This window comes from Manis javanica, chromosome 7, assembly GCF_040802235.1.
Source record: "Manis javanica isolate MJ-LG chromosome 7, MJ_LKY, whole genome shotgun sequence".
Lineage (NCBI taxonomy): Eukaryota > Metazoa > Chordata > Mammalia > Pholidota > Manidae > Manis > Manis javanica.
In genome coordinates this window covers 83,986,393-84,008,417 of record NC_133162.1, presented here as the reverse complement: position 1 = coordinate 84,008,417, position 22,025 = coordinate 83,986,393, and the positions used below count along the sequence as shown (strand labels likewise).

Sequence of the window (22,025 nt, the reverse complement as noted above, 5' to 3'; positions counted from 1 at the left end):
GACTGACGAGAGAAATGATTGTATGCATTCCTGTCATAATTTATTGCATTGAGCCTTAATAGAGAGCATGTATTACTGGTGTTAGTGGTAATACCACGATACCCCACACTACTTATTAATGCTTATATACTTATTTAGAGCTTTGCCTTTTCACATACAGTCTCACAGGTTATGAGTTTAGATTTTCATAGCAGCACATTTATTTCAGTTTTACCAGGTGACAACATAGCTGAGGATTTTCATAGTGATGTCAAGTGCCTTGGCATCATTCTCAGACACAGTTAGTAGCTGTGCTAGCACTGGAGTCCAGGATCTGTAGTTGCTGGTCTAGAACTGTTTTTCATTATATTGCTTGCTGCTTGCTGAGGCATGATCAGAATATGAAATCCTTTCATTAATTCAGTAGTGCTTAGACAATGGTCAGATCAGCGAACACTTAAGTACCTGGTTGTATACTATATTCACTGACTTTTAAAAATTGAGAAAATACACAGATGCTAAATAAAAGATTTAACCATCAATTTGAAGTCAGTAAGACGAGATATTATAAACATGTACATAGTCAATTGCTAGATGAAATTTACCATCAGATTCAAAATGAGAGAAAGACTTGAATTATGGACAAAATATACCATATATTTCAAGGTGACAGGAAAGATGATTGCAAGATAGGAAAATTGAAATCGATTCATACACACAACAAACAGAAGCCCTCAAAAATCCCAGATAGTAATGGGACGTGTGGACTGAGCTCATACTCAAGGAAGGTAATCTCTGTGGTAAGCTCATCGATCACCTAAATCCTGTTCGCAGTTAACTCTTAGTTATGGTTCTTCTTTGAAAAATGAGGAAAAATATACAGTCTCATTATTACCTAGCCCACTTAAATTCAGTGTAGTTCAATGCTGTACACCTGTGGCTATGTCCCAAACACTCTCCTAGTTTCCCGATGCTGAAGGGAATACAGTGCGTCAGAGCCATCCTTCCCTCAGTTGCTGCTGAGTATCCTTTATCTGGTTGAGGTTGATTAAAGCAACACTGAGCTAATGCATTTCCAGAGTACAGATTAAACTCGGTCTGCTGCCGTATGGCTATAGCAGGTGGCACCCTTCCAGGTGCTGGGAACTCACTGTAATATTTGCTGATGGAATGGCACAGTTGTTTTCTCAGGATCCATTCAGGGCAAAGCACAGCTCAGGTATCAGATCAGAGGATCAGAAATCCGAGAGAGTATCTAATTAACTTTAAAGAGATTTCACACCATTTCTTTTATCTGGTAATTGACCAGGCATCCTGCTACTTTACTAGGGCTTCCTCAAAATTTCTTTTAGCTAATTAGTTCATGATCTCTGACCTTGTGAGCCCTATCATTGTAGACTGAGGTTTGTCCCTCTGTTTAGGCTAATCTGATGAATTGTTTAACATTTTTAAATGAAGTATTCACATGTGTTTTACTTTGGAGTAATTTACTGCCTGGTATGTTGAAGAATAAGTTGGTGTTTTTCTTTGTTTTTGTTTTGCTAAGAATTTACAGCGTCTTTTGAATATCTCTGGGGTGTATTTCATAGGAGCAGCACATAAGAGCTCTGCTTTATGGAATAACATGAAGCAAATCCATTCAGGCATTCCTCTTGTCCCTTTAGCATTTATTAGATGCCTACTATTTTCCTGACCTTCTGTTTGGTACTGGGGTCCCAAAGTTGAAAAGACCTTGACTTTTAATCAGTTTGCATTTTAGGAACTTACAGTTTAGTAGAGAGATAGACATGCAGACAGTGATAAGACAATCACAGAAGCATTAATAGTCTGAAGGAGTATTTAGGTCTCTCTTGGGAAGTCAGGGAAGGCTCAGTGAGTTAAATATTTGATCTGAAGCCTGAAGGATAAGTTGCAAGTTGTCTAGCAATCAGAAAGTGGATATTCTGGGCAGAGGGCCTTGCATGGAGGTGGAAGGAGCAGGATGTTTGTGCTGCCCTTTCAATGGCTCAGCACTGCAAGAGGATAAAGAACAAGGTGTTAGTGGTGCAGAAGAATAGAAGTGGGAAGTCTGGCCAGGGATACAGGAAGTGTGTCCCAAAGGACTTTTGGTGGAATATGATTTTATTCTGTAGGGTAGAATCTTATTCTGTAAGATGTAAACAAATTCTGGCAGGAGCTGAGGGAGTGAACAGGTGGATATCAGGGTGGAGCAGGCATGGGAGCTGGAGCCAGGAACTGTGCCAGGTGAAAGAGAACTGGGAGTCCAGAGAGGGCCAGGTTTTACCCCTGATTTCAAGACATGACTGCTGGAAATGCGTTGGAGTTCAGTATGGGATCTGGTTAAGAGAGGGGAGGAAATCTGGGCAGACTTCTGGTTTTATCTTGGACACTGAGAGCATTGTGGTGTTGGCTATTCTTTGGTACAGAGAATAAAGGGAAGTGGAAATTACATAAATGGGGAGTAAGTTATCTCAGGACTTGGACACATTTGCTTTTATTTTCATGTTTAACATTTAGAGTTAAATTTTATCATTCTGGATTTCATTTCCAGGCTTACATATTTAGACAAGTACACATAATATATGTTTTTGTATAAGTCCCATCCATCTGTAGTGATCACCAGAAAGTAAAAAACAAATTATTTTTAATTTGGCGACTCCTGAAGAGTTTAAAAAAGTTTTTGTTCATGTCTGCATACTTTTATGTGACATTTCTGGAACCTGGTAGTTATTCCCATGGAGTAATTTTCTCCCTGACAGCAAATAACTATCACTGAGGTGCCCCCATGGCAGCAGTGCCAATGTAATTTAGGTTTCCAAGAAGATAAAAATCCCAATTACTAATGCCGGGATATAGAACATCTTCCTCATTAATTCATTCCTAAAATCTTGAACTTAGTTTAGTCTGATTGCTAATATACACTTTTGAGGATTAATATGAAAAGTGCCTGTATTATACTAACTGATTTGGTTAAAGCCCGGGGATGGTTTCTGAGAACAGGACACAGCTTACAGAGGGTGGAATCAACAGCTGGACTACCTCAAAGAGTTTATATGTCAGTCATGTTCTTAGTTAATGTGTCTAATCCCTTTGGCTGTAACATATAAAATTGCTACATATTAAAACTAAGTCATCACTACATGTTTCTTACACAGAGTTCATTTCAATCTACATGGCATTTGTTGCTTCCCATGTTCCAGGCATTTTCCAGGCACTGGAAACACATCAAAGGACAGAAGAGACCAAAATCATCCATTCTTTGGTCTTACATTCTCATGCAGGGAGAGAGATAGTAACCCAGTAAATGAGGAGCTAGTCTGTTACAGGAAAAGGAAGTGAAAAGAGTAGCATGAGCAGACAGGTTGCTGTTTTGGGAAGGTGGGTGGGATACACCTCCTTGAGAAAGCAAGATATAAACAGGAAAGCTGGCAGGAGCTGACGGAGCGAGTATGTGGGTATCTGGCTGGGGCCGGCAAGGGAACTGGGGCCAGGCATGGTGCCAGACGGAGGAGGACAGGGAGCCCGAGAGGGCCAGGTTTTACCCCTGACCTCAGACATTAGCCACCCTGGGACCCTGCAGAGCAGCTTTGCTGGGGCAATGATCTGGGTTTTCCTCCTTGCTTTCTTCCCTCACTTTGCACCACACGATTGGATTACCCCTGCTGCATCTGACGTTAGAGACTGTTCTATGCTGATTTCCTATCCTGTTTCAGGTTAGAGATGACAATAAGAGACAACACCCGTGTCTGGTGGAGTTCTCCAAGCTGCCTGAACAGGAGCGCAATTACAACTTACAGATGTCGCTTGAGACCCTGAAGTGAGTTTCTTAACTTTGTGTATTTTCTAGTCTGCCTTGCATGAAAGAAATGGGGTATGGATATATTTTAATTGAGTTTTGAAGTTATTTTATGTCCAGTTAGAAATTCTTATAATACGATCAATATTTGTTGAGAATTAGACTTTGCTCTATTGTTTTAAGTCTTTATGCTCAACATAAGTATTTCCCAGAGTGTACTACAGATGTTTGTAGGTATTGAGTGATGCTAGAGTTCTGTGATCCAATACAGGGTTACTCAGATACGGACCGTGGGCAATGAACCAGTCCATCACAAACTGTTACTGGTTTGTGAAAAGACAAGAAAAGATATTCAAAACAAACGTTTAGAAACTCTTATACCAACTTAAGAGAACAATTTTATGTCTGTTGAGTCTCATAGTTTTTAAAGATAGGCTTATAGCTTATATGTCTTCATTTTGAACATTTAATTTTCTCTAACAGTTTTATTGTATTTTATCAGAGAGTCAGACCATGAGGTAAATTAAAAGAAAATTGGTTTTTAACCACAGACCTTTTGAGAGACACTGATTTAATATAATTAAAAGATGCTGAATCAAAACATGCATTTTTAGTTTTGCTAATGGACTTTTCCAAACTCTTAGTATGTTACTGTGTACTCTGCATCTTTCAAAATGAGGCAGAATCAATTTATGCTTTTTTCCACACTTAACCATAGCATCTTTTTTTCAGAGAATACGTTGGGACCATTTGTCTGAGAAACACACTTGGAGAAAAGCTGGTGTAGAATATTTGTGTGTCATTATGCAAAGGTGGATTTGCTTCTCAGTGATTGCCACACTGGACCCCTGAACTGTGTCACTTACCATTGCAGATGAAAGAATGAGGGGATGTAAAATAAAGTGTGCAACATAATTTCAAATTTTAATAGAAGTTCAGAAAGTATTTTTGAAAAGACCATGACTTTTTTTCTGTTCCATTTCAATCCTTGATAGTCTGTAGAACTGGATGTGTTCAACTAGATCACTTATTTTACTAATGTTTATATATGTGTGAAATGATACTTTTGTCCCTTTTATTTGCTTTAGTTTTGTTAAGAGTAAGGAGTTATTTCCATTGAAGCTGGGTCCCTAGACATAAAACTTAAATTGCGTTAAATTCTAGATTTGGGTTCAGGTATACTTCAAAGCTTGGTGGTAATTAGCATTGTGAGAATAAACAAATTGGGCATAGAATAAGTTTAGGGTCTACTAGTCACTTCAAAAGGAAAGGATAATGTACAAACCAAGTAAATTTCAAAAGCCTGTGTGTGCTGAGGAAGGCATGACGTGGCATTGAGACCTGGCCCACTTGCACCCAGGATCTTGTCTTCCTTTGTGGTCTTGATGTGAAGCTTGTACATTTATCTTAGAGATTCACACCAGCTCATCATTTGCCCATATTTTACAACAGAATGTCTTATTGAAAGGTGCTAGTTGAATATAATTTAATTCAGTGTGTGGTACTTTCCTTATAATTTTGGCAGTTGACAACCAAACAAGCTATTGCAAAGAACAAGCCCTGGGAAGAGCTGAAGTGTAGAAACCTCTACAATTGCATTCAGTGTGTTGAGTCTGAGAGCTGCATACAATCTGACCTCATTCCTAGCAGACACTGGTGGCTGGTTAAATCATCAGAGGGCACGAACCACGATGCCACTGCCTGTGTGGAATGCTGATGACCCTTACCCTGAGCTTATGCTTAATATTTTATGGTTTTACAATTAACTCATTTCACCTCTATTTCTTTAAAATTTAAGTTAGGGCAAAAAAGAGCCCCTACTTCTACAAAAATCTCCACTATGCTCAATTCCAGTAGTTTAGAGAAAACCTAGAACTTTCTGTATTTCCTTTATATACATGATGAGCTGGCAGGTGCCAGAGCCAAGTAGGTGAGAACACAGCTGTGGACTTTGATTATTTGGACTCAAGGACTTGCTCCTCCAAAGGGAATTGTAGATTTTCTGAACCTTAGATTTCCTTCCATCAGTAAAATGGAGATCATTGTGTAGCTACTTCATGGAATTCTTTTGGAGACTAAATGATATAATATTGATAAGACCTTTATTACCAGAGGTCTGACAGAGGGCACACTCTATAAACTTTGTTTTTTTTACTATATCATAGAAGGAACTAGCAACTTTATTCATTTAAATCCTGAGGAGTGGCACGTAACAAATTAGCAAAAGATTATCCCAGAATATTCCATATTTTGGGTTGAGGAGTGATTCAATATGAAAATGAAATTTTGGTGTTCTTTCTGTGATTTTTTTTTGCTATGTAAACTGTTAGCAAAGACAATGTTTTTCTCAGTCTCTTGTTGGCGATGATTTTCCTGATGTCAGAATATTGCGATGCTTTGTGCTCAATCCTGGGCCCTCTTTCCTCACTGTGAAAACTTTCTGGAGGCATTCTCATCACACCCATCAGCTAGATAGATACCACACAGGTGCTGATAGTCCCCCAAGTGTACGTCTGTACCACAGACACCTTCTTTGAGCTTTGGGAGTGTGTGTCCCATTCCTCAGTTGCTATTGCCCTGACACATCTGGGTCATTTTAGCCTACAGCCTTCCATCCCCTGGGAATGGCACCCCATTCATCCTCCTCCACAGGCCAGAGCCCTGGGAGTCACCTTGACTCTTTTATTCTTACATGCGGCCCACAAAGTCCTCCCGAGTGTATCTCCAGTCTGTCCACTTCCCCCATTTCCACAGCAGTCATTCCAGTCCAAGCCACCATCATGTGTCACCTAGACTACATGGTAATCTCCTAGCTGGTCCCTCACTTGCCTATTCCAATTCATTCTGTACAAAGCAACTGTAGTTCACACACACACACATGTGTATTTCAGACACATGATGTCTAAAACTGCCTCAGGCTCACTTGCACTTGAATAGAACTTGGTACCCATGTGTCTGTGCCCGTCCTGGATGATCAGACACCTCCTCCCTTTCCTCAGCATATCTTGAACCCTTTCTGTCCTTGTTTGGTGTGCTCCAGCCCCCATTGTCTCTTCCCTCCAATGTGTTAATTCTTTTAGTGCCTCACATATGCTGTTTCCTTTGCCTGGAAAGTTCTTTGCTTTATGCTCCCCATTAGTCATTTCTTAAATTTCTGCTTAAATGTCACTCCCTGGATGAGACCTTCCCGACCACTGCCTCCCTCTCTCTTCTATCACCTTATGATATTTCTATAGCTGTCACCACATTTTTAATATTTAATATTTGCCTTTGTTATTAGACAGTAAGCTCCATGAAGGCAGGAGACCTTGGTTTTCTTTTTTAAATTCACCATCATATATGTCATTCAAACAACGTACCCAACACATAACATTTACTCAGTTGCCAACTTGCTCGGATGTTGCAAATATACCTCAAACTTCAAGATTTTTAAAAATCTTCTCCAATCTCAGGGTTTCTTCAGTATTCTTTATACTAAAGTGTCAAGTGCCCCCCCATAACACAAACCAGATATCTCAGTCATCCTTGACACTTTTCTTTCCCTCACTCAAGGTTTTCTAATCATCTCTTAATCTATCCACAACTTTTTTATCACCAGTGATGCTGTTACCACACTGTCACCTCAACACTTCCAGTGCTGCTTACTGCCTTAGCCTAAACTACCATTATTTCCCACCTGAAACTATTACTCCCTGCCCACAGATCCACCTGAAACATCTCCCCTCCCTTACCCACTCTGCTTTCTAGTTAGATGATCTTTTCCAAACCTGTAGGTGACCATGGCATTCTCCCCATTTAAATTCTCCATCACTCTTAAGACAAGGACAGCACTTGACTGGCCTCAAGGTCCTACAAGGTCTGCCACCTTCTCACCAGCCTCATCACCTGGGAGGCTGCCCTTTTTACCTCACTTGAAGTCCACTGGCCTCAGTTTTACCCACATATTTGCATCTTCCTTTCCTCCATGGGATTCCTATATGTCCTCTTCCTAGCATGCCCCCCTCTAGGCCCTGTTCTCATCATCCTTTACATCACAGGTTACTTCTTTGGGAAACATTTGCTGAGCTCCATGATTCAATAATGCCTCCCTCAGTGGGTACTCATCCCTTCTATACCTCTTGGCATAGAAACTCCTCAGGTATGTGTAATCATGTGACAGCCTCTTTGGTCCACCATACCCTCAGTTTCTTGGGAGCAGGAATCTCACTTGATTTCATTCACCATCTTTTGAACTTGACCCACAGCTCAGTAAATATTTGTTTTGTCAAATGAAGGATGCAGTGAGTAAACAGTAAGGCTCAGTCTCCAACCAGGCTTGTACACATCAGCTGTATTATCATCTCCAGGCGGCCTCATGTTCTCTGTGTGTCTCTCTGCAAGTCTGTGACTCCATTTCCTGTGGCCATATACATTATGTACTAAAACACCACATTAACCAATTCCTGCTGTTTAATCTGGCTGTAAGTATTTACTGACTGCCTGTGTGAGTTATTGTGGAAGAAGCAAGAATAAGAAGACTGAGATCCCACCCTCAGCTAGTCCTCTTCTACTTCCCTTCTGCTCTTCTCTGCCTTGTCTCAGAGCAGCTGGCTTCTGCACATGCATCACAGGGGCACACTTTGTGTTCCTCTCAGCAGACATTTAAACATTTTAAATGAGTGAAACTGTTAAATCAAATAAAATGGTTTTAATATAGATAATATACACACCAAAGAGTTTTATTTCAAAGAACTTGGTTGTATTACTGAATAGATTTTTTAAATGATCTATTGCTCTCACCTTAAAACTTTCTTGGATTAGGCTTAGAGTTCTTATGTATAAAACCAAAAGTGTGTTCCATGAAAGAAAGTGAAATCAACAGATTGGATTGCATCAAAAGTAAAACCTTTTGCTGTACAAAAGAAATCATGAAGAAAATGAACAGACATGCCACAGGCTGGGATACAATATTTATATACAGTATAAGTTTATGTTTGTAGTATTTGTAGGAAATCATTCAAGTCCTGATAAAGGACTTATATCCAGAATATATAAAGAACTTTTATAACTCAATTATAAGAACAGATACAACCCAGTGAAAAATGGGCAAAGCACTTCAGAATATGTTTTATCAGTAAAGATATGTGAACAGCTACCAATGCATTAAAAGATGCTCAGCATCTTTAGTCATTAGAAAAATGCAAATTGAACCACAACATGATACTTCTGTTTCCACAGCAGACTGGCTATAATGAAAAAGACAGACAAGTGTTCGTGCAGATGTAGAAAAACTGAAACCTTACACGTATTTTGGTGGGAATGTAAAAAGGTCCTGCCATTTTGGGAAAGAGCCTGGCAGTTTCTTAAAAGGTTAAACATACATGTACCATAAAGCCTAGCAATTCTGCTCCTACATATCTACCCAAAAGAAATGAAAGCATGGACTCACATGGACTTGTACAGTAATGTTCACAGAAGCGTGTTAATGGAGGATGATACATAATAGAACCCCAAGCGGGAAACTGTGCAAATGTTCCCAACCTGATGAGTGGATAGACTAAACATGATACAGCCATACTAGGATATGCTCTTCAGCAGTAAAAGGAAATACTGTACTGATACACACAGTACACTGTGGATAAACTAAAAGCTTTATGCAAAGTCAAAGAAGCCTGACACAAATGCTTCTATGCTGTATGTTTCTATTTGTATAAAATGTCCAGAGAAGGCACATCTATAGGGACTGAAAGTAGATTAATGATTTTCTGGAGATCGGAGTGGCTGCTAGCAGGCATGAGGAACCTGATAGGTGATGGTAATTCTCTATGAACAGTTCTATAAGTTTATTAAAATAATAATACATGATAACTATTAATAATTTATTGACACAACACATTAAAATTATAATAAATAATAAAATTTATTAAATAATAATAAATAAAACAATAATAACTGTACTTTAGGAAATATACTTCTGACCTGACAACTTCTTATCATGCCATTAAGAGATGCCCTCAGTGACTCCTAGTCCATCTATGTGTATGGATTCCCTTAGCACAGCATTCACTTAATATACAGTCAGGGTCCTTTAATCATTGTAATCAGAAGATCCTTGGTGGACATCCCTCAAATGTTTAATTGCCTGCATTAAAATAAATCCTAATATAACTGTCTACCTAGAGCTCCCTCAGGGCTGGGTTTGGTATCTTCCTTGATGCTTTCATAGCCCCACACACATCTCATGGCACACAAGACACTGTATTATAATTAAATATCATCTTTAGTCCTTACAGCATGTCACCTTATACCCAGAACTTGGCACAGGGCCTGGCACATGTGGCATTCAATGGACATTTACTGAATAGGTAAATAAATGCATGGAGGATGATGGCAAAATACTTTCTTTCCCCTGGACATTGTTTAAAGAAGTATTGTAAGATAAATTCTAGCCGAAATAAGCAGGCAAAGAGAGGCAACAAAGGGCCAGGTAATTTATTTAAATACCCTTAGGTGAGGTTCTGTAGCCTTCTTGTCACAGGCCAGAGAAGTCACACCCGGTTAGGGAGGTGCGGGGCTTATAAGGGATTAGGAGGGGGAGGAGTGGGCAAGCTATCCTAGGGGGTGTTGAGGTATGATTGGCTAAAGGTGACATAATAGACAACTAGAAACTTTTTTACTTCCAAGAGGGAAGAGGCTGATATCCAGGTCTTAGCTGGCACATCAGGATGGAATTCAGGGAGAGCTGTCCCCTTTCCATATACGGCACAGACTTTGGGGTCTGGTCTGTTCTCCCCTATGGCATCTCTCTGTTCTGTTTGCATGTCCTTGTTTTTCCTTTCTCCAGCCTAACAAGTATAACCTGTATTTATTCTGTGAGTCAATTTTCTGTTCTTCTGTTGCCTGATCAGTTTCATTTTAATTGGCACATTCTTTATTTAGATAATTCTATAGCTTCAGTCAGTTTTCACTCTATGTATAGTTTTTCAGTTTAACACTTGAAGTTCAGCTTTATGGGGTCATCCTAATTTTGCCATAAATAACCCAAAATTTTACTTGACAAGAGTGTGTGTGTGAGCATCTATATCTATCTATCTATCTATCTATCTATCTATCTATCTATCTATCTATCATCTATCATCTATCTGTCTATCTATCTATCTATCTATCTATCTATCTATCTATCTATCTGTCTATCTATATCATGTATATCAGTTCCAGATCACTGATTAAATGTTGTGGAGGATAGGTATGATGAATGTTGGTATTTGCTACATCATTACTGGAACTGATGAGTCCTTAGAAATTCTGTGATCTAAACAGGATGTACCATTATATATTATTCTAATGAGACAGAAGAAACCACTCATTGCCATGGGTATAAAAGCCAAGCTGTTCAATATAAGCCTGGAGGACTATAATGGTTGAGCTCTAAATGTGAGTGGTAAAATGTTTCTTGAGAAAATCAATGGAAATTTATTCATAGGAAGAAGAAATAACAGGGTATCCAAAAAAAAATGGATAAACAGTTCTGGGCAAATTGGAGCCCTGATACGTCATGTGAAAATGAGATTTTTTTCTAGACTGGAAAGTCCAGAAAAGGATTTAAACACATATGAAAAATTTAGCATATTATAAAGGTGGTATTTCAAATCAGTGTTAAAAGATGGATTATTTAGTAAATATTTGATGGAGGACTGGGTATTTATTTGGGAAAAAAATAAAGTTAAATCCTACCTTAAGTCATAAATCCTCCCCTGGAGCCTCTCCCTTATCCCACAAAAAACTTGGACATTTTCCTTCAAATAATTTTACAAGTGGGGAATTTCAGTTCCTAAGTATCACGTAAAACCCAGAAGCCAGGGATGGAAAATTTCAGTTATATAAAAATAAATTTACAATTCTGCAAAGGGAGAATACCATCGAGTAAAAAAAGACATAAGCTGAGAAAAATATGTGAAGCTCATCTCACATATAAAGAACTTCTAAGATGCAACAAAAACCTCCCCCCAGATCTAAGACAAAAGTGAACAAACTATTTTCACAGAAAAAAGTAAACGCAGATATCTTTTAAGCATATGCAAAAGGTGCTCAAATACACTTATGTTATGAAAAATGCAAAGTAAAGCTATAATGAAATACCTTTTTAAGTTAATTAGTTACAAAGTTCAGGCAGTTTGATAACAGTGCTGGAAAAGGCATGGAAAACTGGTGATATCATACATGGCTGGTGGGAATATAAATTATTCTTCACACTGTAGACATTGGCAATATCTGACAAAGTTTGAAATGTACATACCCTGTGACCTAGTAATTCCATGTCTAGGAATTTTTACCCTAAGGTTGTAGGATATAGTAGATACATTAAATGGATGAAGTTCTTCATCACAGCGTTGCTTGTCTTAACAAAAGACAATGAATAGAGAATTGGATAAAAACATATGACACCTCCAACGAATGGTATACTTCAGAGCTATTAATAAATCAGTTTTATATGAAAGGACAGTGTATCAAAATTATACTGTAAAGTCAGTGTAGGAAATTTTAGAGAACTGTCCCTAATGTATACCTCTTGTGTAAATGGGAAAAATAAAACCAATACACATGTGCACACATCTGCATTAGGATAGACTGTAGCAGCACATTCAAGAATTGTCTGCAATCAGTGCATTTAGGGAAAGAAAGAGTACTTGGGGGAGGGATTAAAGAGAGATTGACTTTTCAATATATTCCTTTGTGTGTTGTTTCAATTTTCAATGTTTGCTCATTAATGAAATGTAAATAATATAAATAAATGTTTTCCTTTGCTTTAAAAATACAAGAACGTTTTGACTCTGCCTTCAGGGTGTACTGTTATATGTCATTTGTATCTGCTACCTTATTGGTTTATTCTGGACATAGGGAAGGAATTGCTTATCTCTGGCTTTGTTTTCCAGGACTTTGTTGGCATTGGGATGTCATGTGGGTATCTCAGATGAACATGCTGAAGAAAAAGTGAAAAAAATGAAGCTACCCAAGAAGTAAGTTGAGTGTCTAAACAGTATTAAATAGCCTGTTCATGGATTTAGTGAACCTAAGAAAATGCACATTAGAACTATAGTGAAGTACCTTTTTAACTTATTGACAAAGGTTAAGCAGTTGGATAACAGTACTGGAAAAGGTATGGGAAATGGGAAATGTCCTACATTGTCATAGGAATGTAAATTATTACCAACTCTATAGACATTTGGCAATATTTGTCAAACTTTAAAATGTGTATACCCTGTGACCCAGTAATTTCATGTCTAGGAATTTTTATCCTACAGTTTAAGGATAATTTGGGGCTCTTCTTGATGGAGACCTAAATGCCTTGCTTATGCTTAAGCTATAAAATTTCAATTTGCTGTATTACACAAGTGGCTACATCAAGTCAATTGTATGCTAAGAGTCTCTACCATGTTGCTCAGAAGCTCAGAAAATATTGGGAGTATTTTATTAAAAAGTGTGTTATTTTCTCTATGTGTATGTGTGTATGAAGCATGTGTGCCCATATTCCTAACTGGTTATGTATGGTTTTCTACTTTCCACCAAAATATAAATTAATGAATTTATTTGCTTTTACAAAAAAAAATTAGTAGTAGTTATGAAGTTCATATTATTATACCCATTTTAAGATGAAAAACTGAGGCAATGAAGGCTGTGTAGTGATTTTTCTTGCTTTATATCCTCTGTGATCCCGTTTAACTTCTCAACCTCTGCTTTCTCATCTGTTAACATGCATTGGTGATATCTCCTTCCTAGGGAAGTTTTGGGTGTTCAATGAGTAGGTGCTCAAAATGATAGCTGTTTCATATTATTATTTTTTCTTTGCTTAATTTAATTGCACAAGCCACTTTTCTAAGGTCTGTGCATTGTAAATAGCAGGCCTGGATATGTGTTAAGCCTGGAGATAAAGCAGCCATTCCATAATCTTCATCAATCACCCTCTTCTCAATTACCCCAGATAAACATAAAATCCAAGTAGAAGCAGTTCTCTTGCTATACAAATGCAAGTTCAAGCAAGTCCTCTAGTTCAACAAGCCTTTGTACTGAGGTGCTCCATTAAAAATGTATAACAGCTAGGATTGGCTTAAAGATAGCAGGATGAGAGGTGAGACAGAGGCCTCCTCCTGAAGCTGCATATGATGTGAAAGTATAGCAGGTAAAACTGTTCCTAAAAGAGCAAAAGGAAGGAAGGCTGCAGCAGACTGCCTGCATCTGGGGAAAGAAGCAGACCTCAGGGAAAGGGGTGGAGTACCAAAGCTGTAATCTGAAGGGACCTGAGCCCTTCCCCCACCCCAGCTCACCTGCAGAAGGAGGAGAGGCCAAGTAGGGAGGGAGTGGCAACATAGGACTGCTGAATGCCCAGCCCTGGAGATCTGCTCTGGGAGCATGAACCTACATTGCATGGTGCTCTGGAGATTAGTGGAGTTGGACAGCTAAGAGAGGCAGAATACTTGGAGAGACTAAGATTCCAGCTGCTGTGGAGAACAGGTACCCACAACCAGCCACTCTGGGAAAAAAGAAAGGTGGGCATTCTGAGAGACTTTGCAACAGCAAGAGGACTGCTAAAGGGGCAAGGATTGCACAGAGCTTGCTGCTCAGGAGAAAGGACAGGTGGACAAAATTGTCCCGGTGTATTCACTCAGCAGGTTGGGAACTTTCAGGAGCTTAAGTTGCTCCATCCCCCTGGATGGCAACCCAGCTCTGAAGCCCCCCAACCATGATACACAGCTTGCTGCTCCTTCCTCCTGGCCAGCACTGGCTCACAAACGTGCTGCCCCTGACTTTGTGCCAGGCCAGCCAGAGGGCAGTTCTGCCTATGGCAGATACAAGGGTATAGCATAAAGGCTCCACCCTGTGTGCATGACCCACTAGCTCTGGCAGTGGAGGCAGGTTCTGCAGCCAGAAAGCAGAAAAGAGCTCTTTCCTCCTGGCAGGCACCAGCATGGCTCACCTTCAACCCTCACCATTGCTCCAGGCCAGCTGGAGGGCAGCCCTGACTACAGCAGCTACAAGGGCATAGCATGGAGGCTCCTCCCTGCATGTGCAGCCCACTGGCCCTGGTAGTTAAGGCAGGCACTGGAACTGGGTAGCAGGAAATAGCTCTTTTCTCTAAGCAGGCAACAATGCTACTCACCTGTGAACCCTGCCATTGCTCCAGGGGCTGAGCAGCTCCAGAGAGTAGAGCTTCTGGCCACTGGAGGGCACCACCTACCCCAAGTTATTACTACAAATATGAAATGTCAAAAGAACCTGGTACAAACCAAAATCCCACAGACACAAGACAGAGGTAAAGTGAAACTTGGCTCACCAACCATCCTGAAAAATATTTCAAAATAAGAATCATAAACGTGTTCATGAGCTACAGAAAAATATTCAAGACCTCAGGGAGAAATTCAAGAAAGAGAAAAAAACTTTGAAAAATACAGTATTCCAAATGAAACATACAATGGAGGGATTTAAAAGCAGATTAGATGAAGTAGAGGAGATGGTAAATGAAATAGAAATTAGAGAACAGGAATACAAAGAAACTGAGGCACAGAAAGAAGAATCTCTAGGAATGAAGAATATTAAGACAATTATGTGACCAATCCAAATGGAACAATATTTGTATTATAGGGGTACCAGAAAAAGAAGAGAGAGAAAAAGGGATACAAAGTCACTTTGAGGAGTTAATTACTGAAAAATTCCCCAATCTGGGGAAGGAAATAGTGTCTCAGGCCATGGAGAGCCACAGATCTCCCAAGGGACCCAAGGAAGACAACACCAAGACATATAATAGTTAAAATGGCAAAGATCAAGGACAAGGACAGAGTATTAAAAGCAGTCAGAGAGAGAAAAAGATCACATAAAAAGGACAACCCATCAAGCTATCATCAGACTTCTCAGCAGAAACCTTATAGGCCAGAAGAGAGCAGCATGATATATTTAATGCAATGAAACTGAAGGGCTTAGAACCAATAATACTCTACCCAACAAGATAATCATATAAATTTGAAGGAAGGATTAAACAATTTCCAAATAAACAAAAGTTGAAAGACTTTACCTCCCACAAACCATCTCTACAGTGTATTTTGGAGGGACTGCTCTATATGAAAGTGTTCCTAAGGCTAAATAGCTGTCACCAGAGAAAATAAAACCACAGTAAAGGAAGTAGACCAATTAATTACTAGGAAATGGAAAATTAAATCAAATACCCCCAAAGTCAGTCAAGGGGTACACAAAGATTACAGAACATGATATCTAATACATAAAGAATGAAGGAGGAAGAAAAAGAAGGGGAAAAAAGAGAACCTTTAGATTTTATTTTTAATAGTGTACTGAGTTAAGTTATAGTGTTAGATAGTAAAGAAGCTACCTTTGAATCTTTGGTAATCATGAACCTAAAGCCTTCAATGGCAATAAGTATATATCTATAAATAATCTCCCTAAATGTAAATGGAATGAATGCAGCAATCAAAAGACATAGAGTTACTGAATGGATTACAAAACAAGACCTATCTATATGTTGCCTACAAAAGACTCACTTCAAACCCAAAGACATACACAGACTAAAAGTGAAGGATGGAAAATGATATTTCATGCAACTAATAGGGAGAAAAAAGCAGGAGTTGCAATACTTGTATTAGACAAAATAGTCTTCAAAACAAAGAAAGAAACAATAGACAAAGAAGGACATTACATAGTGATAAAGGGCAGTCCAACAAGAAGTTATAACCATTGTAATTACCTATGCACCCAACATAGGAGCTTCTACATATGTGAAACAACTACTAACAGAATTAAAGGAAGAAATAGAATGCAATGCATTCATTCCAGGAGATTTCAACACACAACACATTCCAAAGGACAGAGCAACCAGTCAGAAAATAAGTAAGGAGACAGAGGCACTAACAACACATTAGAACAGATGGACCTAACGGACATCTACAGAACACTCCTCACAAAAACAGTAGGATACACATTTTTCTCAAGTGCAAATAGAACATTTTCAAGAATAGATCATATACTAGCCTACAAAAAGAGCTTTAGTAAATTCAGAAGGATTGAAATTGTACCAACCAGCTTCTCAGAACACAAAGGCATGAAGCTAGAAATAAATTATGCAAAAAAAATGAAAAAGCCCACAAACACATGGAGGTTTAGCAACATGCTCCAAATTAATCAATGCATCAATGACCAAATAAAAACAGAGATCAAGCAATATATGGAGACAAATGAAAACAATAATTCAACACTGAAAAATCTGTGGAATGCAGTGAAGGCCAAGCTAAGAGAGAAGTATATTACAATACATGCCTACCTCAGGAAAGAAGAACAATCCCATAAGAATAGTCTAAAGTCACAATTAATGAAACTAGAAAAAGAAGAAGAAATGAGGCCCAAAGTCAGTAGAAGGAGGGACATAATAAAGGTGAGAGCATAAATAAATAAAGTTGAAAGAATAAAGCAATAGAAGAAATCAATGAAAGGAGGAGCTGTTTCTTAAAGAAAATTAACAAAATAGATAAGCCCCTAGCCAGTCTTATCAAGAAAATAAGAGAGTCTACACACACAAACAGAATCAGAAATGAGAAAGTAAAAATCTCTACAGGTATCACAGAAATACAAAGAATTATTAGGGAATACTATGGAAAATTGTGTGCTAACAAACTAGATAACCTAGAAGAAATGGACAACTTTCTAGAAAAATACAACATTCCAGGGCTGACCCAGGAAGAATCAGAAAATCTGAAGAATTTACCAGCAATGAAATTGAATTGGTAATAAAAAAACTCCTAAGAACAAAACTCCTGAACCAGATGGCTTCACCACTGAATTTTACTGAACATTTAATGAAAACCTAATATGCATTCTTGAAATTTTCTAAAAGTGGAAGAGGAGGGAATACTTCCAAACTCATTGCATGAGGCCAGCATCACTCTAATATGAAAACCAGGCAAAGACACCACAAAAAAAGAAACTTACAGACCAATATTCCTGATGAACATAGATGCAAAAATACTCAACAAAATATTAGCATATCAAATTCAAAAACACATCAAAAAGATCATCCATCATGATCATGTAGGATTTATTCCAGGGATGCAAGGGGTACAATATTTGAAAATCCATCAACATCATCCACTATATCAAGAAAAAGGACAAAAACCACATGATCATCTCCATAGATGCTGAAAAAGCATTCGACAAAATTCAACATCCATTCATGATAAAAACTCTCAACAAAATGGGGATAGAACAGAAGTAACCTCAGCATAATAAAGGCTGCATATGACAAACCCACAGCCAACATACTTAATAGCAAAAATCTGAAAACTTTCTTTTAAGATCAGGAACAAGACAAAGATGCCCACTCTCTCTGCTTTTATTCAACATAGTTTTGGAGGTCCTAGCCATGGCAAACAGACAACACAAAGAAATAAAAGGCATCCAGATCAGCAAGGAAGAAGTTAAACTGTCCCTGTTTGCAGATGACATGATATTGTATATAAAACCCTTAAGAATCCACTCCAAAACTGCTAGATTTAATATTTGAATTCAGCAAAGTTGCAGCATACAAAATTAATACATAGAAATCTGTTGCATTCCTAATACACTACCAGTGAACAAGCAGAAAGAGAAATCAGGAAAACAATTTCATTCACAATTGCATCAACAAGAATAAACTACCTATGCATAAACCTAATCCAAGAGGAGAAATATCTATACCCTGAAAACTACAAGTCACTCATCAAAGAAGTTAAAGAAGATACCAATAAATGTAAATACATCCCATGATCACAGATAGGAAGAATTAATATTGTCAAAATGCCATCCTGCCTAAAGCAATTTATAGCATTCTACATCCTGCCTAAAGGCAATCCCATCAAAATACCGATGGTATTCTTCAATGAACTAGAACAAATAGTTCTAAAATATGGAACCACAAAAGACCCCAGATAGCCAAATCAATCCTGAGAAGGAAGAATAAAGCTGGGGGGGATTATGCTCCCAGTTCAAGCTCTACTACAAAGCCACAGTAATTAAGACAATTTGGTACTGGCACAGAACAGACCCATAGATCAATGGAACAGAATAGAGAGCCCAGATATAAACCCAAGCATACATGATTAATTAATATATGATTATATACCCATGGATATACAATGGGGAAACCACAGCATCTTCAACAACTGGTGTTGGCAAAACTGGACAGGTACATGTAAGAGGATGAAACTAGAGTATTGTCTAACTCCATACAGAAAAGTAAACTCAAAATGGATCAAAGATCTGAATGTAAGTCATGAAATAATAAAACTCTTAGAAGAAAACAGGCAAAAATCTCTTGAATATAAACATGAGCAACTTTTTCCTGAATTAATCTCTTTTCACGAGGGAAAGAAAAGCATGAATGAATAGATGGGACTATAGCAAACAAAAAGCTTCTGTACAGCAAAGGACACCATCACCAGGACAAAAAGGCATCCTACAGAATGGGAGAATATATTCGTAAATGACATACCCGACAATGGGTTAACATCCAAAATACATAAAGAACTGACATGCCTCAACACCCAAAAAGCAAGTAACCCTATTAAAAATGGTCAGAGTGTATGAAAACAGGCACTTCTCTAAAGAATAAATTCAGATGGTCAACTTGCACATGAAAAGATGCTCCACATCCCTAATTATCAGAGAAATGCAAATTAAAACCATAATGAGATATGACCTCACACCAGTTAGGATGGCTAACATCAAAAAGACAAGGAAAGCAAATGCTGGCCTGTAATTGCAGCAGGGGGAACCCTCCTACACTGCTGGTGGATTGAATGTAAATTTGTTCAGTCATTGTGGTCAGCAGTATGGAGGTTCCTCAAAAAATTAAAAATAGAAATACCATTTGACTTAGGAATTCCCTCCTAGGATTTTACCAAAAGAGAACAAGATCCCAGATTTGAAAAGACAGATGCACCCCTATGTTTATCGCAGCACTATTTACAATAACCAAGACATGGAAGCATTAGTGACCATCAGTAGATTAATGGATAAGGAAGAAGTGGTACATATACACAATGGAATATTATTCAGCTATAAGAAGAAAACAAATCCTACCATTTGCAACAACATGGAATTAGCTAGAGGATATTATGCTCAATGAAATAAGCCTGGTGGAGAAAGACAAGTACCAAATGATTTTCCTCATTTGTGGAGTATAACAATGAAGCAAAACTGAAGCAACAAAATTGACCCCAAGATGGGACTAACATCAAAGGGGAGGGATGGAGGAGGGTGGTCGGGGACAGAGGGAGAAGGGGGTTGAAGGGCAGGCAGTATGATTGGCACACATGGTGTGTTTGGGGTCACCGGGAAGGAAGTGTAGCACAGAGAAGACAAGTAAGTGACTCTGTGGCATCTTACTATGCTGCTGGACAGGGATTGCCTGGGGTGTGGGGAGGACTTGATAATATGGGTCACTTTAGTAACCACAATGTTTTTCTTGTGAAACCTGTGTAAGAATGTATATAAATGATACCTTAATATAAAAAGAAGAAAGAAGGATAGATAAAAATTAGAGACAGAGAATAAAGATAACATTTTGGAATAAAAAGTGTGTAACAGCTATATTATTATTTTGCACATTTCTAGGGTTTGAAAGTTTACTTCAAAAGCTTAAGTAGTTGCAAAGGATGTTATACGTATTTCACACATTTACATTTTGAAATGACACTTCTATGTTAATTTTTATATTATCTAATAATGGCAAATACACAATGATTAGATGTACTGTCATTAGGTAAAAACTACATGCAAACATTGTTGATATTACAGAATTTTACATCATTTTGTTTATCTCTCTGACTTGTATTTCCAATCAATTTCCTCCCTAAAGTATTACCCTGTTAATATATATTTTTATTAATGACCCCATCATACTTCTTTATAACCAAATATATGTCTAAATTGAACTTTTAATTTTTTTATTTAATGTTTATGTGATTATAGTCACTAATGGTTAAAAGTTTTCTTCTGAGTTACCATTACAATTATTTTTGGTATAAAAGTGTTAACATAAATTAATTTTTGATAAAAATAACTATAAGAAATAAGACTTATTGGAAATAGCTCCTAATTAAGTGGATTCAGCTACTTGTTTTCTAATATGTCATGTATCCATGCATAAATATTATTTATTGATAGAGACAAGTTGCAGTCAATTGCATTCTTTGTTCACATAATTTGTTATTAAAAAATTGTTCAGTTTGAAACCTCATAGTGGTTCATTATCAAAAATAATGTTCAATTATCTATTACATGATAATTCTATCATGTCCTTCCTTGATCAGTTTTTTAAAAGTAAAAGAAATTGGAAATTATTTTACTTGCAAAATAATTCATTTTTTATCCTATCATTTAAGTTACTCTCAGTTTTTTTAAAAATATATCATAAAAAGGCATTATTAAGACTAAAAACAATAAATCTAATAGTTATATCTCTTACTTTTTTTTTTTTTTGAGAGGGCATCTCTCATATTTATTCATCAAATGGTTGTTAACAACAATAAAATTCTGTATAGGGGGGTCAATGCTCAATGTACAATCATTAATCCATCTCAAGCCTAGTTCTCGTCAGTCTCCAATCTTCTGAAGCATAACGAACAAGTTCTTACATGGTGAACGAATTCTTACATAGTGAATAAGTTCTTACATGGTGAACAGTACAAGGGCATTCATCACAGAAACTTTCGGTTTTGATCACGCATTATGAACTATAAACAATCAGGTCAATATGAATATTCGTTTGATTTTTATACTTGATTTATATGTGGATCCCACATTTCTCCCTTTATTATTATTATTTTTTTATTTTTAATAAACTGCTGAAGTGGTAGGTAGATGCAAGATAAAGGTAGAAAACATAGTTTAGTGTTGTAAGAGAGCAACTATAGATGATCAGGTGTGTGCCTGTAGACTATGTGCTAATCCGAGCTAGACAAGGGCAATAAAACATCCATGGATGCAGAAGCTTTCTCTCAACACAGCGGGGGGTGAGGTTCTAAGCTTCACCACTGTTATTCCCCAATTTCTCACCTGATGACCCCCCTGCGACTGTGCCTGTCTTAGGTTGTTCCTCCCTTGAGGAATCTTACCTGTCTCTGGCTAACCAGTCATCTTCCGGGGCCATACAGGGAAATGTAAAGTTGGTAAGTGAGAGAGAAGCCATATTGTTTGAAAAGGTTAGCTTTTTACTTCTTTGCAGATTTATGCCCTG

At 37.8% G+C, this 22,025-nt stretch overlaps 1 protein-coding gene across 5 annotated transcripts in view; it reads left to right on the top strand.

Moving 5' to 3' along the window:
* RYR2 (ryanodine receptor 2) overlaps nt 1-22,025 on the top strand; it is an 894,209-nt gene that overhangs the window by 527,541 nt on the left and 344,643 nt on the right. For all 5 annotated transcript variants that reach the window (XM_073241246.1, XM_073241245.1, XM_073241243.1 and 2 more), the window contains exons 24-25: nt 3,693-3,796; nt 12,688-12,771. In XM_073241246.1, coding sequence (XP_073097347.1) covers nt 3,693-3,796; nt 12,688-12,771 — 188 coding nt within the window. The remainder of the gene's footprint in view (nt 1-3,692; nt 3,797-12,687; nt 12,772-22,025) is intronic.